This window comes from Lissotriton vulgaris, chromosome 1_1, assembly GCF_964263255.1.
Source record: "Lissotriton vulgaris chromosome 1_1, aLisVul1.2, whole genome shotgun sequence".
NCBI classification, from domain to species: Eukaryota; Metazoa; Chordata; class Amphibia; order Caudata; family Salamandridae; genus Lissotriton; species Lissotriton vulgaris.
In genome coordinates, this window is record NC_141685.1 from 1,517,796,765 (window position 1) to 1,517,819,447 (window position 22,683).

At 46.9% G+C, this 22,683-nt stretch overlaps 1 protein-coding gene across 2 annotated transcripts in view; it reads right to left on the reverse strand.

Annotated features, from left to right (window-relative positions):
- Positions 1–22,683, reverse strand: part of MOV10L1 (Mov10 like RNA helicase 1) — a 1,040,774-nt gene that overhangs the window by 798,898 nt on the left and 219,193 nt on the right. For both annotated transcript variants that reach the window (XM_086967454.1, XM_086967456.1), the window contains exon 10: positions 816–993. In XM_086967454.1, the coding sequence (XP_086823580.1) occupies positions 816–993 (178 nt within the window). The remainder of the gene's footprint in view (positions 1–815; positions 994–22,683) is intronic.

A 22,683-nucleotide genomic window follows, 5' to 3' on the forward strand; every position in this document is an offset into this window, starting at 1 on the left:
AGAACTGCTGAGGAACAAGAGGAAACCTATCTAGGATTTCCCTTGACCCAGGTACCAACTGGAGCGGGGTATAGAGTCGCCTACTGCCATGGTCCTGAGATGAAAACAGAGCCTTAGGCAAGTTTTAGGGCACTGGTAGAGAAAACCCAGTCTAACCCATAATCAGTATTATAGCACTAACAGGCGTACCAGTGGAGTGCTTCAAGGGCTCTTTGTACACATAATGGGGGAAAATGCACTGTGTTGGGAGGTCGATAAAAAGGATAGAAGACAAATAGGAGCTTTTGATACACACAATCAGGTAGTAGTAGATGAAGGGAAAAGTGCTGAAGACTTCGTACATGACACATGCCTTATTCTTCTTCTGAGGGGAAAAGAAGCAACATCACTCCTGCTTTAAGCAGGGGAGTCTCTTTCAGTTTTCTTCAAAAATGTAAAAATAAAATTACTGGATGGTTCTGCAATTTTAATACTGTAAGCAATTCAATTCCCAACACTGTTGGAAGAACCTTCCCCTTAAAACATGATTGCCTTTCTCTACTATATACATTATTCAAACTCATTTTAAAATCCAAAAAGTGTATTCCAAAGGTACAAGCAATTACCTTCAAGAAATCTTCAAGGAATTGTTTCATATCCAGATGTGTAGTGGAAAAGAAGCATTTATTGAAGGAGTGTCTAGGATTGCACAGTACATGTATCTAAGAACGGCAATAGTATTCAGACTATTAAAGTTAAAGTCAATGCTTTTTTGGCTATTAGACATATGCCCATGCTTTTGTTAGTACTGCTACAAAAAGAAAATGAAGAACAACCTTGATATAATGATGGCCGGCCTTCTGCCACACCTGGCACTTCAAGGACCAAGAAATTTCCGTTTCTTTTCAGGGTCACACCACTCATGCTGAACTCTTTGATCTCAATTTCAGCTTGAATCTCCTCAAGCCACAGCAGAGTAGAAAAGGTCTTCTTATAATTATCAACATTCAATGTCTGAAAAATAAACCAAGAAGCTATCTGAAGAAAACAGGAACTGAACCCAGACACACATATAAATAATCGTTCGGAAAAAGTCCCTTTATGTCACGGTTTGTGGAAATTATTGTATCCTACGAAACCCTTACTCTTCAGTAGGCTGCTATTCTCCTGTGTTCAAGCACCTCTAAATTTCTCCCAAAGATAATTCATTCATATCAAAGAGGAGAGTACCACTACTTTTCTTCCTACTATAATAAAAACATTACTGATGAGTTACAGCAGACTATCTGGCAAGGCCACGAGGCAAAGCTGGTTTCAGTACAACCTTTTTTTACTTTTTACAATAGGAAAAGAAAGCAAAGAGGTAACAGAAAATATAAAACAGGTTTGAAACCAAAGACAAAAACCCCTCGAAGATAAACAGTAATCCGTCACTAACGACAGTCAATTTTTCTATTTTCTGATGTCGCAGCACCATCACCGACTCCTCCTTTGGGAGAAAGTCCTCATAAATTTGATATTTCAATGAGCAAAAAATCTTGTGGGCATTTCTCATTGCACACTCTCCCTTCTTGCGTGGCTCTGTCCTTGTCCCTGCAGTAAATGTGACATTTCTCCAATCCTTTAATGTGGCCATACAGCCTTACACTTGTCTCCAGGACCCTGTAGTATGGTGTGGTTGGTGATACTAGGGAGAAGAGGCCAGGCCTAGCTGCACCAAAGCATGAGTTTTGGGCCCAGCAGTATGACTTTGATGCACACATGAACACCGATCTTCACTTTACCTCACACTGACATGGCAAGTTTTTGAAGCGCTCATATTTCCTATCGATAAGAGAGGTATTCAGGCATACCCTCTCCATATAAACTGTACTTGACAGATTAATAAGAGCTCAAAATCCACTCCTCCTTTTAAAGAAAATTCACTCTCATTCAGCCCAGGCAGTGGGCAAGTCTGAGCCCATATTCAACTTCAAAGCTTTTTCAGTGTCCATTGTTCCGCCTATTTAAGAGCTCTGTTCATCCCATGTTACACATAGAAACTAACGATGCAGCATGTTTTTGTTAAAGCTATGCACAAGTGTTGTATTCCACCTGAGAACTTGATCTTCCTGCGGTGATATCAACTTTAAAAGTAAAACCAAAGGACTTTGTGCACATCAAATTTCTAAAAAGTCTCAGACATTCAAAATGGTAATCGGGATGAAGGATTATTTTCCTGGTGATGTGAAAACGGGAAGCAATTGTTGGTATAAAGAAAGAATATAGCCAGCCACGTAACTATCCAGTCATGGTAAAAAACATGAAAAGCTGTGAGGAATAGAGTCTGGAGGTCACACAATCTAAGGTAAATGATACAATCAAAAGAATCAAAAATCTTGTTAACCGTCCATCTCCCTCACCTACTGATCAATGGGACCACACAGTGTTCATATTGTTTTGCACTATTTGTTATTAGATGAAGTAGTCAGAGGTCAACTGCCCCACTGGCGGAAAAAGGTGTGATAAAAGAGCTAAAACAATCTTAATCTCTAGGTGTTCTCCTGGATTGGGAAAGAATAACAAAAATTCAGTGATTAAGAACACTCCAGCTGAGAGTTTTTGTAAGGCTTCATCTAGATAATCGACTCAGCAAATTGTGGAATATTGAGTCATGTTAACTGCATGACATTAGGGACAGTGGTATGTCCCGTTCAGTTGAAGATTAATTATTTGGCTGGGGCTGAGCTGGTTATCTCATAGTTCCTTGTGTTCTTATTAAACCTGTAACTTGTTCCTAAATAAAGTACCAGAACTGTCTTGCTTCCTAGGTCTTCTTACCAGCATACAACTTCTAAATCTAACAGTAGTGATGAGTAAAAACATAAGGGGTTTAAAGGAGCAGCAATTGGAGTCCATGAAACTATCAAGCTGGAGAAGGACCCCACCAGTGGCACAGGACCTAGCAGTCCCAACACAGAGACCACCTGCTGTGAAGAGTGTGTCACAGCCCGAGCAACCAGCACATTGGCGTGATTTCGCAAAAGATGAAGAAAGTGCTGAAGAAAATACTTCACTGTACAATGCAAAGTGGGGACCGGTTTGCTAAAGGTCTCAGAGTGGCACTTTAATTAGCTGGAGTCTTGGATAATGCTGGTAATTGTAAATAGTGCTGTGTTACAAAGCTCATATCCACCCAGGATCGTGGCATCGTGAACCCTCCCCCTCCACCTTTGCAGCCTTAAGAGAGGATGGTATTAAAACTTAATTATTATTAACAATCTTTGTCCTGTCTGGATCTGTGCAAACAGAAGTCTTTAAAGCAGGAGATTGTGAGAAAACAATAACAGAGTTCAGGGATGCAAAGTTAATCACAGAAAACAAATGAAGAGAAAAAGAAGGAGGGCGGGAAGGAAGGAAAGAAAAGTGAAAGGAAGGGCATTAAAATAAGGAAGTAACTGACAAGAAAGAAGGGTCAAAAGAATGAACGGATGGATGAATGGAAAGGTAAAACATGTGCATGTTGAGTGAAAGAAAGTGGCTGGGACAAAGAAAGGCCGGATGAATGGGTAGATTAATTATTGAACATTTGTATGGATGGATGAAAGGATGGATTGGTGAATTGAGAAAAGGAGGGTGAATTGATTGACGAAAAAGCGAATGAATAGATAAAAGGATGGATGAATGGTTGAAAGTGAGAGTGGAAAGACGGATAGAACACTAATTATGAATCGGTAGATACTTGGGCGGGTGAAAGGAGGGATAGATGGAAACATGAAAAGATTGATGGATGGATGCCTTGAAAGCTTAAAGAATGGAGAGGAAGAGGTACAAAAGGCGGGATGAAGGGACCTCATCTAGGGTGGGTAGGGCTTACTCGCTCCTCTCATCGATGGTGCTCACAGTATGGGTGAAAGTGGGGGTATTTTAATTTTCTGGCTACTCCCTTGACAGAGGTTTATAGACCTGTCAATTCTCTCTAAGTTTAAAGACTGGAACCAGTATACATCGTGCTGCAACATTTTCCCAGACATCGGAATTGTGGTACTGGTATCTGTCATCAGCACATAAAAGTTCAACTCTTACAGGAATAAAATTAAATATTGTTGGACTCAGCAGGGCCTCGACAGCAGCATATCCTGTTTAGCGGCTCCTTGCAGAAGGGGTACCCTGGCTTGTGGAGCCCACATTGGATACAGCCAGCAGCTTCAGGCACACTGGAGACTGTCGAAGCTTCGGCCCACTGGAGATTGTCGACTTCTAAAGAAAAAACGAAGTGCAAAACTAGAAATCTTAACCGCAACTTCATGCAGCAGGTCCTCAATGCTACCACCTCCACCTCGAGCACCGCCGGCCCCTTGCCCCGCTGAATTTTACTTTCTCAGACCTTTTTCTACTAAAGTTTTTTTTAAGTCTAAAGGTAAGCGAATACTGGCCCAATCCACTTTGTGTATCCAAACCACGCTACATCGTGGTAAGCCATGACTTTCAACTTTGTCCTGATCTCAAACTACTAGGTGTCTGCGGTTGGTGCTTTTATCTTCTTGGTGCTATTTGAATACTCTTAAAAATTCATAACTCTGGTTCTACTGATTGAATGTTTGTTATTTTGGGATCAAATAACTTATTAAAATCCACTCTTTTTCTAAATTGGTGTGCAATTTTTCTTGTGTAGAGTTTTCAAATTATTACTGTTTGTGTGCTGCATAAATACTTTACATATTGCCTCTAATTTAAGGCTGACTGCTCTGGTACTAAGCTAACAGTGGTTTAAGCACAGGTTAATTTAGGCACTTTTAGTGGTTCATTCTGACAAGGACTGTGGCTGTTGCCTGACCAGGGTGCTCACCCCAGATAACCAACAGCCCAATTTCTCACAACTTCCATCATATCATCTTGGCAGACGGGGCATTCACTAGATGGGACAAACTGTCCTGGTTGTTCACAAGCATTCCCTCTACAGTTTATATTTGTTGTTAGATGCTACATAAGCAAACTTGAAATTGTGGCTCATCATGCTCAAAAGTTGAGGCTTACTTCTCAGAGACGTTAAGTTCTTTAATTATGGTTCCTTCACATGTATCAGTCTTTTGTATGCTAGACAGGCACTATGTGCAAAATCACCATCCAGTTGCTCCAGTCCATAGCGTTCAAATTTCTACGCCACTGTTCCAGCCCTTATATCTACATCAAAAGCTTAAGTTTCTATTCTGCCTTCACTTTCAATACTTTTAAGCTGAAAGATTCTGACTTGAGTATTACTCCAAGTCTATCTAGAAATTATGCATTTGTCAATTTCTCCTTCTGTGTTTGGAGCTACACTCAAATAGCCTCTATCTGCAATTTGTGCTTCTGTTGGATACTGAGTAAAGACTTGCTCAGACTTCAAAAGGTTTAGGAATCAGGATCAAGTGAGGTACCATTTTTATCGGGAGACTTTGGGAAATGCTGGGTGGGTGGAAGTTTTTGGCTCTCCACAGTTTTCAGACCTTTCCATCACAGAAATGTGAATAAAATGTGTTCTGCTAGGGGGGCGCTAGGTGGCGCACGAGCGGAATGGCCGCGGTTCTCTGAGGCTCCTGCTGTCCGGCTGCTGATCCTTTATTTATCCTGGGCTAAATGACCTTCTTATCGTGATACACGGAGTGAAATACGAAGGCTTGCAGATAGCAACGCGTTGCTTTGTTGATGCGATAAGGGTGAGATGAGGTGCATTCCATCTGCTCGACCAGTGGCGCGGACCTGGCTTGTGAGCGGCGGAGCATGATGGCGGCGACCGAGACAACGCAAGTGCCGAGGTCTACATGCGGTGAGCAGGCCGTGCACCCAAGACGGGCTGAGAGCATGGCTGGAACTGCCCGACAACTGGCTGTGGCGGCCACAGGGTGGATTTACATCTTTCGCAGGCATTGGCTGCGTGTTGTCGGATCAGCGTCACACACAAGTAAGGAGTTGTTGGCCCGATCGTGAGGTGGGCCGTGGTGATAAAATGGCGGCGATGCCCGCGGATGTGCCGATGTGATCTGCCGATAGGACATTACATTGCCCCAGCAGAGGAGGACACAGAGGTCCCACACACCCTGAGTATATGAGGGTGCCATTAGGTGCTGCATGGGGCCCGATAACCGCCACTGCCATAATATTGCGCTGACTGATCTCCCTGTTGGTGGCCTTCCCTGCGCTTGCCGCCTGAATGCCCCGGTGACCGCCGCTGCCAGAATACTGCGCTGACTGAGCTCCCTGTTGGTGGCCTTCCCTGCGCTTGCTGCCTGTGGACTATCGGGTGGTTTCTATGTAGCGGCTGATGCCCCAGGGGAATATTGATTGACGGAGGTGTGATTGGGGCATTGCCCACACTTGCGGCACTACTGAACTATACGGTGGAGGACGCCCAGTATCCCTGACGGTGTCGCAAAATGGCGGCGGTTACCGAGGCAGCTTGAACAGCTTGCGGAGTCTGACAATCCGGAATCCTGGAGAGGTTTGGATTTGCTTATCACAGCGTGCTCATATTCTTATCCTGCACTGGTGGCTGTCAATGTTGGATGCGACGGGGTGCAATGACTTGCTCATGCTATTGACCTCTGCTGTTACAGCTGTAGGCGTGAGACTCTTCATCCCTGCGGCGCATGGACCTGGGGACGCTGATGCTGGAATCTGCCCTTTCTACTCGTTTGAGCTGTGGCCCGGAGCTCTGATAGTACAACCAACAATACTATTACTCATTCCCTTGAGACATTGGAGGTAACTTCCTGAGGCCCTTCTGCACAGTATTTTACGCCCTACACATAGAGGGACCCTTTGGTACCAACCCACGTCCATACGAGTTGCCATGCCTGCTGGAGGTAAAGCACGCACAACAATCTGACATCAGTGAGGAGGCATCACATAGGGCGAAATGGGCAGACCAGACCCCAGGCAGCCACGTATTACTTTCGACAATAAGAAATCTGCCAAGAAGCCATCGGATGCTGGGGAGGAGCAACCCGAGGAGACGGCGGGTGCATCGTCTCCATGTCTGGAGTCCGAACTGCGTACCATTCTTACAGAAATGCGACAGGGCTTCACAACCATAGCGGACAAGGTAGATACGCTTACGACTCGCATGGACAGTAAAGCGCAAAAGCTGGATACTCACGAGAAACGACTAAAATAGGCGGAACAGCGGGGCGTGGCTTGCAGCCGAAGGGAATAGTCGCACCTTGAGGCGGCTCCTTGGCCCTCGCTGTTGCTTTAGCGCCTATCCTGTGCCAGTGCCTTCATTCTGCCCCAAATTCGAGGACATAAGATCACTAAACATTTGGGCTCCCTTGCTTGGCTCCTGCTGACCCCCGGGCCCTCTGGACACCAGTGCTCGGTCCCAACGATTGGCTCTGCCTCGGCCCAAGATGGCGGCCGCAATCACCAGACATTCTGCTGTGGGCGCCGGAGCCGCTCCGGACGCATAGTGGCCTTCGATCCCTCTGGGCGGTCTGGTCGAGGCTTGTGGGGGCGATCCCCTGTCGATACCACCTGGTCACACCTTGCTGGCCCCCTCAAGAGACGAACAGTGTAGCCGACAACAGGCCCTCCCTGCCGCCCGCGACTACAATCACGCGAGTCCCCGGCTTGGGCCTGCTGCCGGGGACCGCCCTAAATCTGCCGGCGACACCAGATCATCCCCTGCTCTATAACGCACCATAGGGACATAGTGCCCCACCTGGCGACCCACCTCTCACTGCCTGGTCGCGTGGCTGGAGCTGTCAGGGGGGTGATCACGCCTCTCGTGGGCCGCGCTTGGTGAGTGACCCCGCATCGCTTTGGGCCCTGTTCTGAGACGCGGTGGGCGGCGCTCGCCCTTCCTCCTCTGTGGCCGGGTGTCTGAGTTCTGTGCCCGCCCTGACTGCTGGAGGTTGCTGGAGCTCGGGGGGCTCCCACTGAGAGGTGTTCGGCCCAATCTGGGTCGTTGGTGCTACACCCAGAGGGTACATCCTGGTGCAGGCTACGCGCCGCTTTGAGCCGTACACTGGATTCGATAGTGGCTGCATCTTACCTCCAAGCCGGCGAGACTCGCCTCTACGACCTCTGCTGTAGTTCCCGAGCGCTCCACGGGAGGGGATGGCCCTGGAGAGCCCTTCCACCCCTCCGCATTCCGCCTGACCAGAGCGGCTGGGCCTCCCCCCCCCCCGCCACCGTTGTTCTGAGAGTCAAGAGATAAAGCCTGCATAACTGTGAGTAGAGCGCCTGCTCCCCCTTCATTTCCGCGAACTATCGCTTGTCCTCGCCTTCCCGGACCCCGCAGACTCAAGTTTTTCCCGAAGCGTATATTCCAGAAGGTGCGAGGGCTGCACTCCCCTCTGCGACTGGCGAGGGACCCCCCCCCCCTACTTGTGCACCCCGTGACTCTGCAACAGTGCGACATACTGTGTAGTCTAAACTTCATGATGGCCTCCGGCAAGGGAAATAGACCCCCCAACCAGAGACAAATCAACAAACTGTCATGGGGTTCTAAACGAGAGTCTAAGGACACTGCACCTGATACTGTATCTAAAACGGCGACTCCTCCTACATCGAAGAGGCCCTCCCACCCTAGACGACGTTATGGAGGCGATCACTGGGGTCCGGTCCTCATTGGAGACCCGTATAGACTCAGTGAACATAGAAGTGACGCTGCTGCACGCAGATCTTCGTAAAATGGACACTAAAGTAAAAGATATAGAAATCAAAACCTCAGCGCTTGTTGAAGATACCTCTACTCTACAGCAACAAGTGACAACTCCAAAAGCAACAGCAGCAAATGGAGGTGCTCCTTGATGATTATGAAGGGCGCGCTAGACGCAATAACCTCCGCATCCTAGGTGTCCCGGAGCGCCTTGAGGAGCCGGCAGCTGATTTCTTTGTGGAGAAATTGGTCTTGCAGCATCTCCAGCCAAAACAACTGTCCAATTACTTCTCCATAGAAAGAGCACACAGGGTTCCCGGGGGCAGGCCGAAGCCGGGCGCTCCCCCCCGCCCTATCGTTGCCCTTGTGTTTAATTTCCGTGACTGAGATGTCATCCTTCAGACGGCGCGAGCGGGGCCACCACTGCGAATTGAAAACGCACAGATCTTGATCTTCCCGGATTTCACGGTGAAGGTGCAGGCTCGTCGGCGCAGTTTCCTAGAGGTAAAAAGGGCGCTCCGTGCTCAGTCCATCAAATACTCTATGTTGTTTCCCGCAAAACTACGCATTGAATCGGAGGGCAAGACTTGGTTCTTCGAATCCCCTGCTGAGTTGTGGGAGTGGCTTGAGGGGTGGCGTAAGTCTGTTGCCACTCAAAATCGTCGCAGGAAATCAGCAGATCACTCTGGCCCAGAAGTGCTACCTGAAAGCCAAAACCTGTTCACGGACACTACTCAGGGTGATCAGTGAAGCTTTCGTTCCTCTAGCCTTATTCCATAGGTCATCCCACGAGCAGTCTCATATGCTTAAGACCTGTCAATGCAATTGGAGCATTCTTGCCCTAGACCGTCTAAGTTTGGGATGCCTGTTATTCATTCCTACTCATCATGCGATTTCTCTACTGGTTTCTGTGTCAACATCCGTTCATTCATTGTTCTAATATGACACTGTATTGCTATTGCGACTGTCCACGTTGGCTGGAGCTGCACTGGACTACTTCATCTTGACTCCCTAGGCGTGACCTCCTCGATGACTCTTACATCCAGCTGTTACTCCAGGTCGCCGCCCGGAACCCAACCCTTGACTGTCGTGACCCTTCTCTCCTGATTGGACTCAGTATATTGACTGCTGCTCATCCTGATCTCTTTATATCCTTTTTCCTGGTCCTAACAATATTGAGTGTTCTGCTCCTTTTGATGTTTTTCTATATAATATGAATGGTATTATTGTTGTAAATTGTTATATGATACACTAGGCTAGTTATCCTTGTATTTCTGCAACTGGGACAACTCTTGGCACTCCGTGCAGCCTGCTGATTCTTGGGAGGGTGGCGAACACTCTGCCTAATTGGAGAGAGGAGTACTACAGAGCTCGAGTACCCTGTTCCAGATGGATATTGCCTAATATGCACCTACATTTGTTATTGCTACTGGACACTATCCGGTGCCTGATCTGATACTGATTGGACCTCCTGCTTTGAGCCGACCGGAGGCCCACTGGGTGATGCCCACCCCTTGACTCCACATATCCTTTTCCAGGTCCGGCCACTGTGGACTATTCCGATTGATTTATTAATTTCTCTACTATGTGAATGTTATTACTGATGCAAGTTGCTTTTAACCGCACTAGGCAATACACTCCTGTCAATTTCAAGCGAGGACACCTACGGCTCTCCACACACCCCATCAATGTTCGGGAGGGTGACAGCCACTCTGCTTAGTTGGGGAGTGGATAGTTTTAAGTCCGCGGGCAGGGGGGCAGGGAGGGGGGTTGAGGGTAGGGGGGACGGGACGGGGGGAGGGTGTGGGAGGGATGTGGGTAGTTGGGAAGTTTGCTAAGATGTTGATATTGTTTTTGTCTTTGTTTTCGTTTACACACTGCAGAGGTTTTTTTTTTAGACATGGAGCTTACTACACAGTGCTACGTGCCTTCACAAGACATCCCGTACTTAACATTAGGATACACCAGGTTTCTCCTGGACTACGCCACCGACCGACTCAAGTCCGCTATCAGCACTGCGACACACTCTGTGCCTCAAAGCTCTATAATCCGTAAATACCTTCCATTCTTTAAACCCCCATGACACCCCCTCTGACTAAGTCTCTCTCCATCATGACATGGAATGTTAATGGCCTAGGTAGTAGAATAAAAAGAGGGATAGTTGTGCAATATCTCAAACGTCACGCTCCGGACCTGGTTCTCCTCCAGGAAACCCACTTGATGGGTAACACGTGTCAAGCACTACACAGGGGTGGTTACAAATTGCTCATACACGCAGGATTTACCTCTGGTTCCAGAGGGACCGGTATCCTTGTTCGCAAAAATGTTGCACTAACATGTATTAAGACATGGGCTGACCCACTCGGTCGTTTTGCTATGCTAGAGGCCGTCTGGGAGGAAAAACCGTTAAATCTTATCTTAGTCTATATTTCCCCCAACCTTAGGCAAGGACGCATTGCTGACCTTGCAGCGATTAATACTGCATCTCCCACACGGACCCCTGCTTATTGGGGGTGACTTCAATATGACAATGAACGATGCCCAAGATCGACAGCCCCCAACGTACGTCACACAGACAGGGCTCTGATCTTCTAGATTTCACACAGGCGATGGGACTCGAAGATATATGGCGCTCGTTTCATCCGACCACTTCTTACTTCACACACTATTCTAATGCCCACAATAGTAGCTCTCGCATAGATTACCTTTTCTCCCCCACAACTGATATAGAGCTTTTCCGCCACCCTAAGGGGCTCCCCATGGGAATCTCGGATCACTCCCCACTTATTGTAGAATTTATGCACTACCGCCAGAGATCCCGCGGCCCCATAATTATAACCCCTTGGCTCCTAAAAATCCCCGACATAAAAGACTGCCTACTAGAACACACAGAATATTACTTCGCTGAAAATTTCGGATCCGTGAAATCGTCCATAACCATCTGGGAGGCCTATAAGGCTGTACTCAAGGGGAAGGCATTAGCTCTCAAAACTGGCTATATACACAAACAGAGTGAACACCTAATCCAGACCGAGATGGACCTCGTCCACCTGGAATCAAATCACAATGCGAACCCCTCAGACGAGACGGCAACTCGCCTACGAACGAAACAACTAGAATATAAAGCGCTAGCCTTAGAGAAAGCGCAGGCCAAACTTTTGAAGACTTGCCACCGAGTGTATGAACTGGGGGATAGAGCAGGTAAAATGCTGGCGTGGCTCGAAAAACGCCAGCAAGGCTCTAGATGGATCCCAGAGTTGGCCGAACCTGGCAATTCTCCTATCACAGACCCCGGAGAAATAGCGGAGGTCTTTGCTGCCCATCTAGAGGGAGTTTACACAGCCAGGGCACACTATAATGCCGGGGAGTCTAGACTACTCTTGAATGAAATGAGACAACCCACTCTTTCCGAGGCTGACGGGCAGGAATTAGAAGCAGACCTCACAACAGAGGAGATGGGTAATGCATTGTTGTCCATACAGTCAGGTAAAGCTATGGGCCCCAACGGTGCCCCTATTGAATTTCTGAAGGGCATGGCGGGGGAGATTCTCCCACACCTGAAGGCAATGTTCGAGGAGAGCCAGGATGCCGGATGCCTACCACTAGACCAACGGTTAGCTTCAATAGTAGGCCGATTTCCCTCATTAACTGCAAGGTGAAACTCCTCGCTACCAGACTCATGACAGTCCTCCCAGCCTTAATCCACGAGGATCAATCGGGATTCCTTCCAGGCCGCAACACGGCGCTTAATCTCCATAGGGTCCACAACGTTATGAGTAGAATACCATATCTCCAAGAAGACGCAGCTATCCTCTCCCTCGACGCCACACTAGCCTTCAACTCTATAGAATGGTCGTACCTTTTCGAAGTCCTACTACGTTATGGTTTTGGTCCCAAATTCATTCAGTGGATACGACTGCTCTATACTGATCTCTGGGCTCAGGTTTATGTCAATGGTCATACATCCAGACGATTTCCTCTACACAGGGGTACTAGGCAGGGATGTCCTCTGTCCCCACTATTGTTTGCGCTCACCCTGGAGCCTCTGGCCCATTGGGTTAGAACTGACACCTCTATCCGAGGCCTCCGGTGGAATGATGATACAATTGACAAGATCTCACTATATGCAGACTACATTCTCATCTACGTCTCTTCCCCTAAATCCTCTATCAATAGTCTACTGCACGTCATCACTAATTTTGACAAATATTCGGGCTTCTCCATCAATTGGTCCAAATCAGTCCTATACGGGCTGCACGGCCCACTCCCTCCTCTTCCGAGGGGGTACTCGATCGATGTGGCCCAGGACGGATTCAAGTACCTCGGCATCTTTGTCACTCAGACCCCAAAATCTTCCATGACCGTAACCTCAAGGGCCCGCTACAAAGACTACATAATGACATATCACACTGGAGATCGCTCCCTCTATCTCTTCCGGGCAGAGCAGACCTTTTTAAAATGCTTGCACTACCTCGCTTTTTGTATGCCTTGCAGAATTGCCCATTTCCCATTGCAGACTCCTATTTTAACACACTTGAAGGAGACCTCCGCCTCCTGCTCTGGGACGGTGGTTCTCCCCGCATTGCACTTCCCTCGCTCACGCAGGGGTGGTACGATGGCAGTATAGCCTTGCCCAATATTCGACTTTACTATTGGGCTTCTCAATTGACTGCCACTAACTCTTGGTTATGTGGTCCGCCGACAAACTCTGCTTTCCACCTCGAACGATATCAGACGTACCCAGAGGGCTACCTTGGGGCCTTGTATGGTAAACCTTCCCGCACCCGCTATATAGGCCCGATGTCCCAAACACTGTCAATCTGGCATCGAGCAAATAAGCGGCTCGGCTGGTCTGACACTCTCACATAATCCACTCAGCTCTGGACCTCACATATGCTAGTCTCCCTCTGCCACTATCAGGGCTTTGACAAATGGGACATGATCGGCATCTCTACCCTGGGAGACATGCTTCACAAGGGCAAACTATTGACATTCGCCGAGCTCCTGAAGAAATATGATTTAGCCCAATCTGAGGCTAATGTCCCTGATCTCTCTTCTATTCCGCAATCCTCGCCTCTTGAGGATAGACTCATCAGAACCCCTTCAGGCCAAGGCGATATCCTTTACCTACCGCAAGCTCTGCAATAACATGCCCAACACCTTCCAACTTCTGGAAGACAAATGGCAAGGCGACATTGGTGCCATGGAAGATGAATGGCAAGCAGCACTGATGTCCCCGCGCGAATCTGCTATCAATCACAGATTTAGGCTTATACAGTTAAAGATATTACACATAACATACAGGTCTGCTCCCCTCCTAGCCAAAATTGGTAGGCGCGCGACAGATCTCTAACTGCGGGCAGGTTGGTACCTTCTACCACACTATCTGGGAATGCCCGATGATTCAAGACCTATGGGAGCGAGCTGTTCGCAGGATGTCTGATGCACTGGGAAAACCTGTTCCTCTGTCTCCCAAAAGCGGACTCCATAATGTATGGGACCGCACATATCTCACTGCACTGGAACAACAATGGGCGGCTTTGGGCTTTCTCTTACTAAAACGTGAAATAGCAATGCAATGGGGCTCGCCAACTAAACCGCTCTTGATCAAGTGGGTCGCTGCAATGGATGTATGTATGTTATCTGAAAAAACTGTATACAAGGTCAGGGGTTGTCCTGGAATTTGGGATAAGAAATGGGGACATTGGAATGTTTATAGAGGTGAACTTTGTACTTCCCCTACAACTGAAATGGCGATGACCAGGACTAGTTCTCCCCACACTCGCACTTGTAATGCACCGCTGTAATGTATGCCTTCTATGTCAGGCTTGTACTTCATGACTGTCAACTGATCACTTAATCTGCTTTTGTTCAATAAAATATTTTAAATAAAAAATAAATTTAAAAAAAGAGGCGGAACAGCGCATATCTGACTCGGAGGATGTCACTGAACAGCTAAAGAAAGCGGTCACCCAAATGGACAAACTGATGCGCATAAAAGGCGCCAAAAATGAGGACATCGAAGCACGCAGCAGAAGGAACAACGTTCGGATCTTAGGTATTCCTGAAACTACCAACACGGGACGACTGGAACTCTATGTCGAGAAACTACTGACGGCGATAACTGCTGAAGGAGCCCTCTCAGCTCAATTTATAGTTGAGCGAGCGCACTGATCGCTGGGCCCAAGACCACGCCCGGGGATGATTCCAAGACCCATTATAGCGCGGTTACTTAACTATCGCGACCGATGTTGTCCTTCAGGTGGCACGGGAGAAGAAGCAACTCAATTATGAGGGTGTCACATTCACCATCTACCCAGATTTTACTGCCCGGGTGCAGGAGGAGCGTCGTAAATTTGCTATCCTGAAGCAGAAGCTACGCCCGGTACAGGTGGATAATGCTCTCTTATGTCCGGCACGACTACGCATCACACACCAAGGGACAAAAACTTTTCACACCATGCCGCAATCAGTTGAAAAATTCTTGAAAACACTAAAGAAACGTAAAAATGCGCCGGATGATGCCGACGAGATTGATGAGGAGACGCTGTCTGGAGTGGAGTGAGACCGGTCAGGCATGCGCCCATAGGCCCCTTTTTTTTTTCTTCTCTTTTTATGCATCTTTGAACCCAACGCTGTGGTGATAGCTGAGAGAATGCTGGAAGCTCCAAGACTAACGTATATTTGATATGTTGACTGATCGTTTATGCCAGTTGTATCGTTACACACTGATGATTGGCGTATTGAGGGGATTGAGGCTGTTCTCTTGTTATGTCGGACACTCCTGCTACCATTGGGAATCGCTATAATTGGAGGATTCCCCTGTTACCAGCAGGGTTGCCGTGTGCCATCTAGATTGTTACCCCAATGGGAATACCGCTTTTGAATTTTGGTTTACTCTGGTTATGGGGGGAGGGGGGGAGGGATAGATGCTGGCATGATTGGGATGCAGCTGGGGGAGGTGTCGTTATAATGGATGTTTGTCTTTTTTTGCAGAGGGGGCGGGGATGCTGTGTGATCCATGCGGGGGTCTGTTTCTTAGATGGCGAAGTGGCCATAACACTGCCTATACAGCACACCACAGATACACACCATATTTAGGAACATGGCACGGACAGGCACAGATCTCAGTTAAGATGTATATCCTGGAATATTAGGGGACTTAATGATGCTCTGAAGGGTCGTAATGTCATTGCATATTTGGAGCGGCATCAGGTTCATATTGCTATGTTCCAGGAGACGCATCTGACCCCACATTCCCACACGCATTTTACTAGTAAATGGGCGGCTGCTCGATTCTGCTCTTCCTACTCCTCTTACGCTAGGGGTGCTGCTATCCTGATTAAGCGAACGGTGCCCTTTGTGGTTCTGGTTGAGGTACTTGATAATGGACGATATGTACTTGTGTGGGGTAGGCTTGGGAGGGACACGGTTACCCTGGTGAACTGTTACGCCCCCAATGTTGACACACCTACAATTATTACGACGCTCTGGGGTAAGATTGTAGATATAAGCTCTCTACATGTCATAGGGGGGGGGGGTTATTTTAATGTTGCACTGATACCTACACTAGATAGGGCAGATGGGGTCGCACTATACAAGACTAGATCTAGGGAGGAATTGCTGGGGATAGTGGAGGAAGGAGACCTGACGGATGGATGGCGATACCTCTATTCGCTACGTCAGGAAGGCACTCACTTTACATCATCGACAAGCATATGGGCGCGACTGGATTATTTCCTGTTGACCAGGGGACTAATTGCGGGTTTGGAACGGGCCGTCTCACCTGCCCAGAACATACTCTGACCACAGCCCGGTCCTGATACATTTGCATATGCCAGGGTGGGATAGCCCCAGACCTCAATGGCGGTTGCAACCCACGGCCTTGTTAGATGAGGTCTTTCGTAAGGAACTGGGGGAGGAAATTACTGATTTTTTTCCCTCCAAATAAGGGCTCAGTCGAGAGTGTCGAGGTCATCTGGGAAGCCTTCAAAGCAATGATCCGAGGCTACTGTATATCGAAGAGCTTTGGTGTCCTGCGCGATATACAAAGGACGATACATGCCCTTGACCACGACATGAAGGAGCTAGAGAACCGAATGGCAGGGGGAGAGGTGGCACAGGCACACGCTGAGTTTCGGGCTAAGCTGACGCAATATGAGGAGGAGGCTGCGAGAGAAGCCAAGTTCAGGGGTAGACATTGGACGGCAAGAAAGTACTGCGAGGGTGGCAGGCCTGGCAAGGCGCTCGCCACCCTTACTGGCAACCCACACTAATAACAATACTAACACACGAATACTAACCCACACACTAATACTGTTCTGGAGGTCGCTGATTCGGGGGGAAAGGTCTATCGGGACACTGAGGGAATACTAAACGTTTTTGTCTCGCATTATAGCACACTATATACCTCCACCAACTCGGGGACGTACGGTTTGAAGGGTTCCTTGATGATGTTGCCCTATGCTGTCTCAGCGATGTTCATAGGACATTCTTGAGCGCACCCTTCGAATTGGACGAAATCAGGAAAGCAATAATGTCGTTAAAGAATGGTAAGGTTCCGGGTTTGGATGGAATTCCAGTGTAGTTCTACAAGACATATATAGATATAATAGCCGCCAGTCCTCCGTGAGGTATTCGAGGAGTCTCTGAGTGACGGGGTTCTGCCCCGCTCGATGCGGGAGGTCATGATTACGTCCCTCTTAAAACCAGGTAAAAATCCCATGTCCATGGGGTTTCCTAAACTCTTCATCTCCTGGGTTCAGCGGTTATACACACAGCCAACTGCTAAAATACTTATTAATGATCACTTGTCCCCCTTGATTGATATTACACGCGGTACTAGGCAGGGGTGCCCACTTTCCCCTCTCCTATTCGCCATAGCCATAGAGCCGCTTGCCTGTCGTATTCGCCAGCTACACCCAGTCGGTGCATTTCGATGCTTTCAAAGTCAGATTGCCGTGTCGCTGTACGCTGATGATATAACGCTATTTGTTACTGATCCAATCCACAACTTAATTCCCTTTCTGCGGGAGTTCGTTGTCTTTGGCAGATTATCTGGGGTACAGATAAACTGGAACAAATCGCAATTCTACCCCCTTACTGACGCAGTGTCGGAGTTCCCTTTAGACTACCCTTTGGAATGGTGCCACTCTGATCTCCGATATTTGGGCATACAGATATCTAGAGATAGAGAGGAGACGATTCGGCTTAATTATGGTGTTGCTATCACTAAGTTGACCACCTCTATTGATCGCTGGATATCCCTACCTTTGTCTATGGCGGGTAGAGCTTCGCTCATTAAAATGGTGGTGCTGCCCCGTTTTTTATATCTGTTTTTGAATATTCCCTACTACCCGGGTGCTTTCTTTTTCAAAACTTTACGATCTGAACTTTGCCGCCTGTTCTGGGGGGTAAACCGTATGTCAAAGGGGGTCTCGACCTTCCTGATTTTGAAGTTTACTATATGAGCGCTCAGGCGCATTACGCCTATCATTGGATGATACCCAAGCCCTTTATGCCTCAGCTGCAGTGGAAGACTGGGTGGCGTATCCTCTTCTCCTCAGTGGCCTTATACAAGGCCCTGTTGCGGCCATAGAGACACCATTTACGTCACATGCACGATAGAGGAGTAGCAGCGGATAGCTAAAATATTACGATGTACCTTACTGTACTCAGCGCATATGCCCTTGACCTATCATCCTAAATAGGCACTACTATAGGAGAAGGGTTTCCAAATACTGTGCCAACGACTTAAAGTGAGAACGTGGGGTGACCTCTTTACTGCTAGACGTTTCAATGCTATGGATCTGTTTTTTAAAGACTACCGACCCACTCCCCTTGATATTTTTTATTACATAAGGTTGCGTCAGGGGATGAAGGAAATTTTGCCGGAGTACCCCCAGGAGCCTGACAATCTGGCCCGCTACACTTTAGGTTAGGCTCACAGGATGGGTCGCACCTTGTATCGGGCATTTATGGGCATGTTAGGGCGCAGAGACAGGGGTTTGACGGGTCTGCCCGTTCACATTGGGGAGACGATCTAGCAATTGAGATCACCGATGAGAAGTGGTCGTACTGTTGTAGTGTTACGGCCAGAATCTCTGCTAGCTGTAGGCTCAAGATTATCCATTATAGGTTTCTACAGCGATTGTATTATACACTAGTGAAAAAATTCAGGTTTCATTTGTCTGATGACGATAGATGTGAGCGCGGTCATGCAGAAGCTGCTGGTTTTTTCCACTAGTCTTGGGTATGCCCTGGTGTTAAGGATTATTGGCAGCAGGTACACGAGGCCCTGGAAGCCATGGTGGGAGAGACTCTAGATGCTAAGCCTCTGTTAATGTTGGTTGGGTATACACTGCCTGTACCCAAGTCTTATAGGAAATTTCTTGATATTGCTCTTTTGCTAGCAAAGAGGAGGGTGGCATGTCGGTGGGGACGGGGAAAGGCCCCGAAGTTCAAGGATTGGCTCAATGATGTCATTTATTGTCAAGAACAGACTGCTACCTTTGCTGACACACAACCAATATCCAGTAGACCTAAGGACATTTGGGGGACATTGACCACCTATCTTATTTTTCGAGGTGAGAAGGACGGGGAGTCAACATGCGAGGGGATGCTTGACACTGGCAGTGGGGATTTGGAAGATTAAATGCAATTTTAAAGCACGATGCCGGTTGTTTGATGCCCTACTGCGGCTTTGTTACTAACTTGAATGCATCCATGGCTCGATCCCTGCACTCTTTCTGTCTGTGGTCATTTGATACACTAAACTGCCGGGGGATATCATTGCATGTTCATGCCATGACATACGATATTTGCAAGCTCGACTGCCCTGATATGTGGTATTGCCTATCTGTCTTCATCTTGCTACTTGTCAATTGATTGAATTCGTGATGATGTATCGACTCATGCTAAGTTCTTTTTCATACCCCTGTATGGAACGCACGCTGAATTACCTCTATATGTTTGTCTTTATTAACAAAATGATAAAAAATAAAGGTTTAAAAAAAAAAGTGTTCTGTTCTACAAGGTTTGAAGTTTGCAAGGGATTCTGGGTAACAGAACCTGATAAGAGCTACAGAAGTCACCCCATCCTGGATTTCCCTGCGTGTCTAGTTTTCAAAAATGTATAGATTTGCTAGATGCACCCAAGGGTCAGTTTTCACAGGAAAAAATGTGATGTGACCAAGTTACGGCTATTTCATGGTTGCGGGCACTAGGCACCATTTTTATCTGGAGACTTAGGGGAACTCAGAATAGTAGAACAAGTGTTATTACCAATTGACTCTATGCATTTAGGCCTTCAAAAATGCCCTCTAATTCACATTCAAGTATAGGTACCCACAAATTCGGAGTTGTGCAAATAACTATTGCTTCTAAACTCCATATGTCGTTCCCATTTCGGAAATGCATAGTTTCCCTTCATATCTATTTTTCACTCTTTATATTTTAGAAAGTAAATTGCTGTATACCCGGTACACAATAAAAAAAAAACACTGCAAGGTGCAGCTCAATTATTGGCTCTGTGAACCCTGGGTTCTTGGTGAACCTACAAGTACTGTATATCCCGCAACCAGAAGGGTCCAGTGGACTTAACGGTATATTGCTTTTAATCCTCTGTCATGTTTAGAAGAAGTAACGGGTGAAAAAGTAGGCACAAATGGCTGTATTTTTCAACTTGTTTTCAAAACGTTTTTATTTGAACTGTTACTTTATATAAGAAAACTATGAAAGATCTACACAAATGACCCCTTGCTGTATTCAAAATGTGGTCTACTTTTCTGAAATGTATAGCTTTCCGCGATCCATTACTGGTTTCACATTAATTTTTACCACTGACAGGAAGAAGATTGAATGTGCCAAAAATAGGTTATGTCCCACTAAAATGCCAAAACTGAAGAAAATTGTGCTGGTGATTTTAGCACAGGAAACCCTTAGTTGATACAATTTGCAGAGAAAAAAAACACTCTTTCTTCGTCAGCACCTGTTTCCAATTTCTCCCAAAAAAACCCAACATTTTGCTGTATTTTGGCTAATTCCTCGGTCCCCTATAGGGAAGTCCACAAACGCTGGGTACTCTTAGGATCCCCAGAATGCAAATTTGGATAGCTTATGAGGAAAAATGTTATGAAGCCCTTAGCCCTTAGACCTTAGCACAAACTACCCCAATAGGCAAAAAGGGCAAAAAGGGCTCCACAATGTGGGGGGCATCAGTTCAGGGGCTAATACATTATTTGAAGCCAAAACAAAAAAAGTCAAATTAGAAAACTGTCAGTTCCGGTGAGCTGTGCGGCAAAGCTTGGCGTGGTTTTGCATCGCTCTGCATCAGTTCTGATGATGCAGAGTGCTGAGGCTTTGCAGGGCTTTGCGTTGCTCAGCATTGATTTAGATGAGGACCACAGCTGGGATGGCAGAACACCTTCAGGTACACTTTCAAGGGTCCAGAACTGGATGGCACCACTTGCGGGGTAAGATTCAAAACAGACAGAGTCCAGGTGTTAGGTTTACGGTGGTTGTAGACTTTTGTCACTGAGGCTCTTATCAGAGGGCCAACCAAATAGCACTTTGAGTCACTCTCAGAGGGTCCTGTGTTTAAGATGCAGGTCCAGTCCTTCTCAAATAGGCAGCAGAGTAGCAAGGCATCAATTTAGCAGTCCTTCTAAGTCTTCCACAGGTCCAGTGTACTCAAGATTTGGGTAGGACAGTCCAATATTTATACTGTGGTGCCAGCTGTTAAGTATGCAAAGGTTTTGGAGGTTTCAATCCCCAGAGTTGTTTGGAATTTCCTGCCTACCTGCCCTGGCCTTAGCTTGTCTAGGGACACAAAATACCTATGTCAAGCCCTTTCTGAGTGAGCTCAGGCAGAGGCTTTGTGATGTGCAATTGGGTTAGTTGACAGCTACTCCCCTGATCAGAGATTACACATTCTAACAACACCTACTCCCCCTTTGTATCACTGTCTGGGAACAATATACATAGATCAACTGCTAGAGACACCTAGTCATGTGACCCAGGATACAGGCTGCCAGCACCAAATGGTTGGGATAAAAGTGACATTTTCAGAATTGTGACTTAAAATCCAACCTGACCATCAAACAGGGCTTTAAATTACAATTCTTTAGACACCAAATTCAATATTCCTACTTGCTCCCCATTGAAAAGTATCACTTATTAAATGTAATAAGGGTACCCAATAATATCCTATGGGAGAGGTTGGCCTTGCAGTAGGGAAAAATTAAGTTGAGAATTTTTCACTACCAGGCAATGTAAACATTAAAAGTACGTGGCCCACTTTGCCCTTCCCTATGGGCTGTTTAGTTCCTACCCTAGGGAGTGATGCATGTATTTAAAAAAGAAGGTTAGGCATGGCAAAAGGTCTATTTTTCCAAGTCAGAATGGCAGTTCAAAATTGCACACATACACAACAATGGGAGGCCTGGGCCATGTGTAAAGGGATACTTCAGTGGGTGGCACAGAGTGCTGCATGCTCATTAGTTGCATTTATTTTCAGGTACTGGGTACATGTAGTGCCACCTGACTACAGACTTACAAGTATATTAAATATGACAACTGAGTGTAAGTTAATTTTACGTGAGAGACGTGTGGTGCAGCAGCAGGAGCAGCTAACTCCAGAGCTGGTGGGTTCATGGTTCAAACCCTGGAACCGGCAGGAGCTAAGCTCAGCATCATGTGACTCTGGGCAATAGCGCACCTAATCTCCCCGATGTCCCCCAGCACCTTGAAAACCTTAAGGGGCTGATATGTTCTTGCTATACAAATAGGAATTATTATTATTGTAATACCATATTTAAAAGAGAGCACCAGCACTTTAGCACTGGTTAGTAGTGGTAAAGTTTACAGAGTCCTAAAAGCCCAAAAACACAGGTTCAGAAACCTGGAGAGTGAAGGCAAAAAAATGTTTGGGGATGACACCCACCCTGCAGAGAGGGGCAAGTCCGATAATGTGATTTTCACTTTCACTTGCAAAGTTGGAGGGAATTCAATTGCAGCTGTAATGAAAGCATTCTAATCGCATATATAACACAGGATGTTGGGAGAATGCTAATTTGGTATGCAAA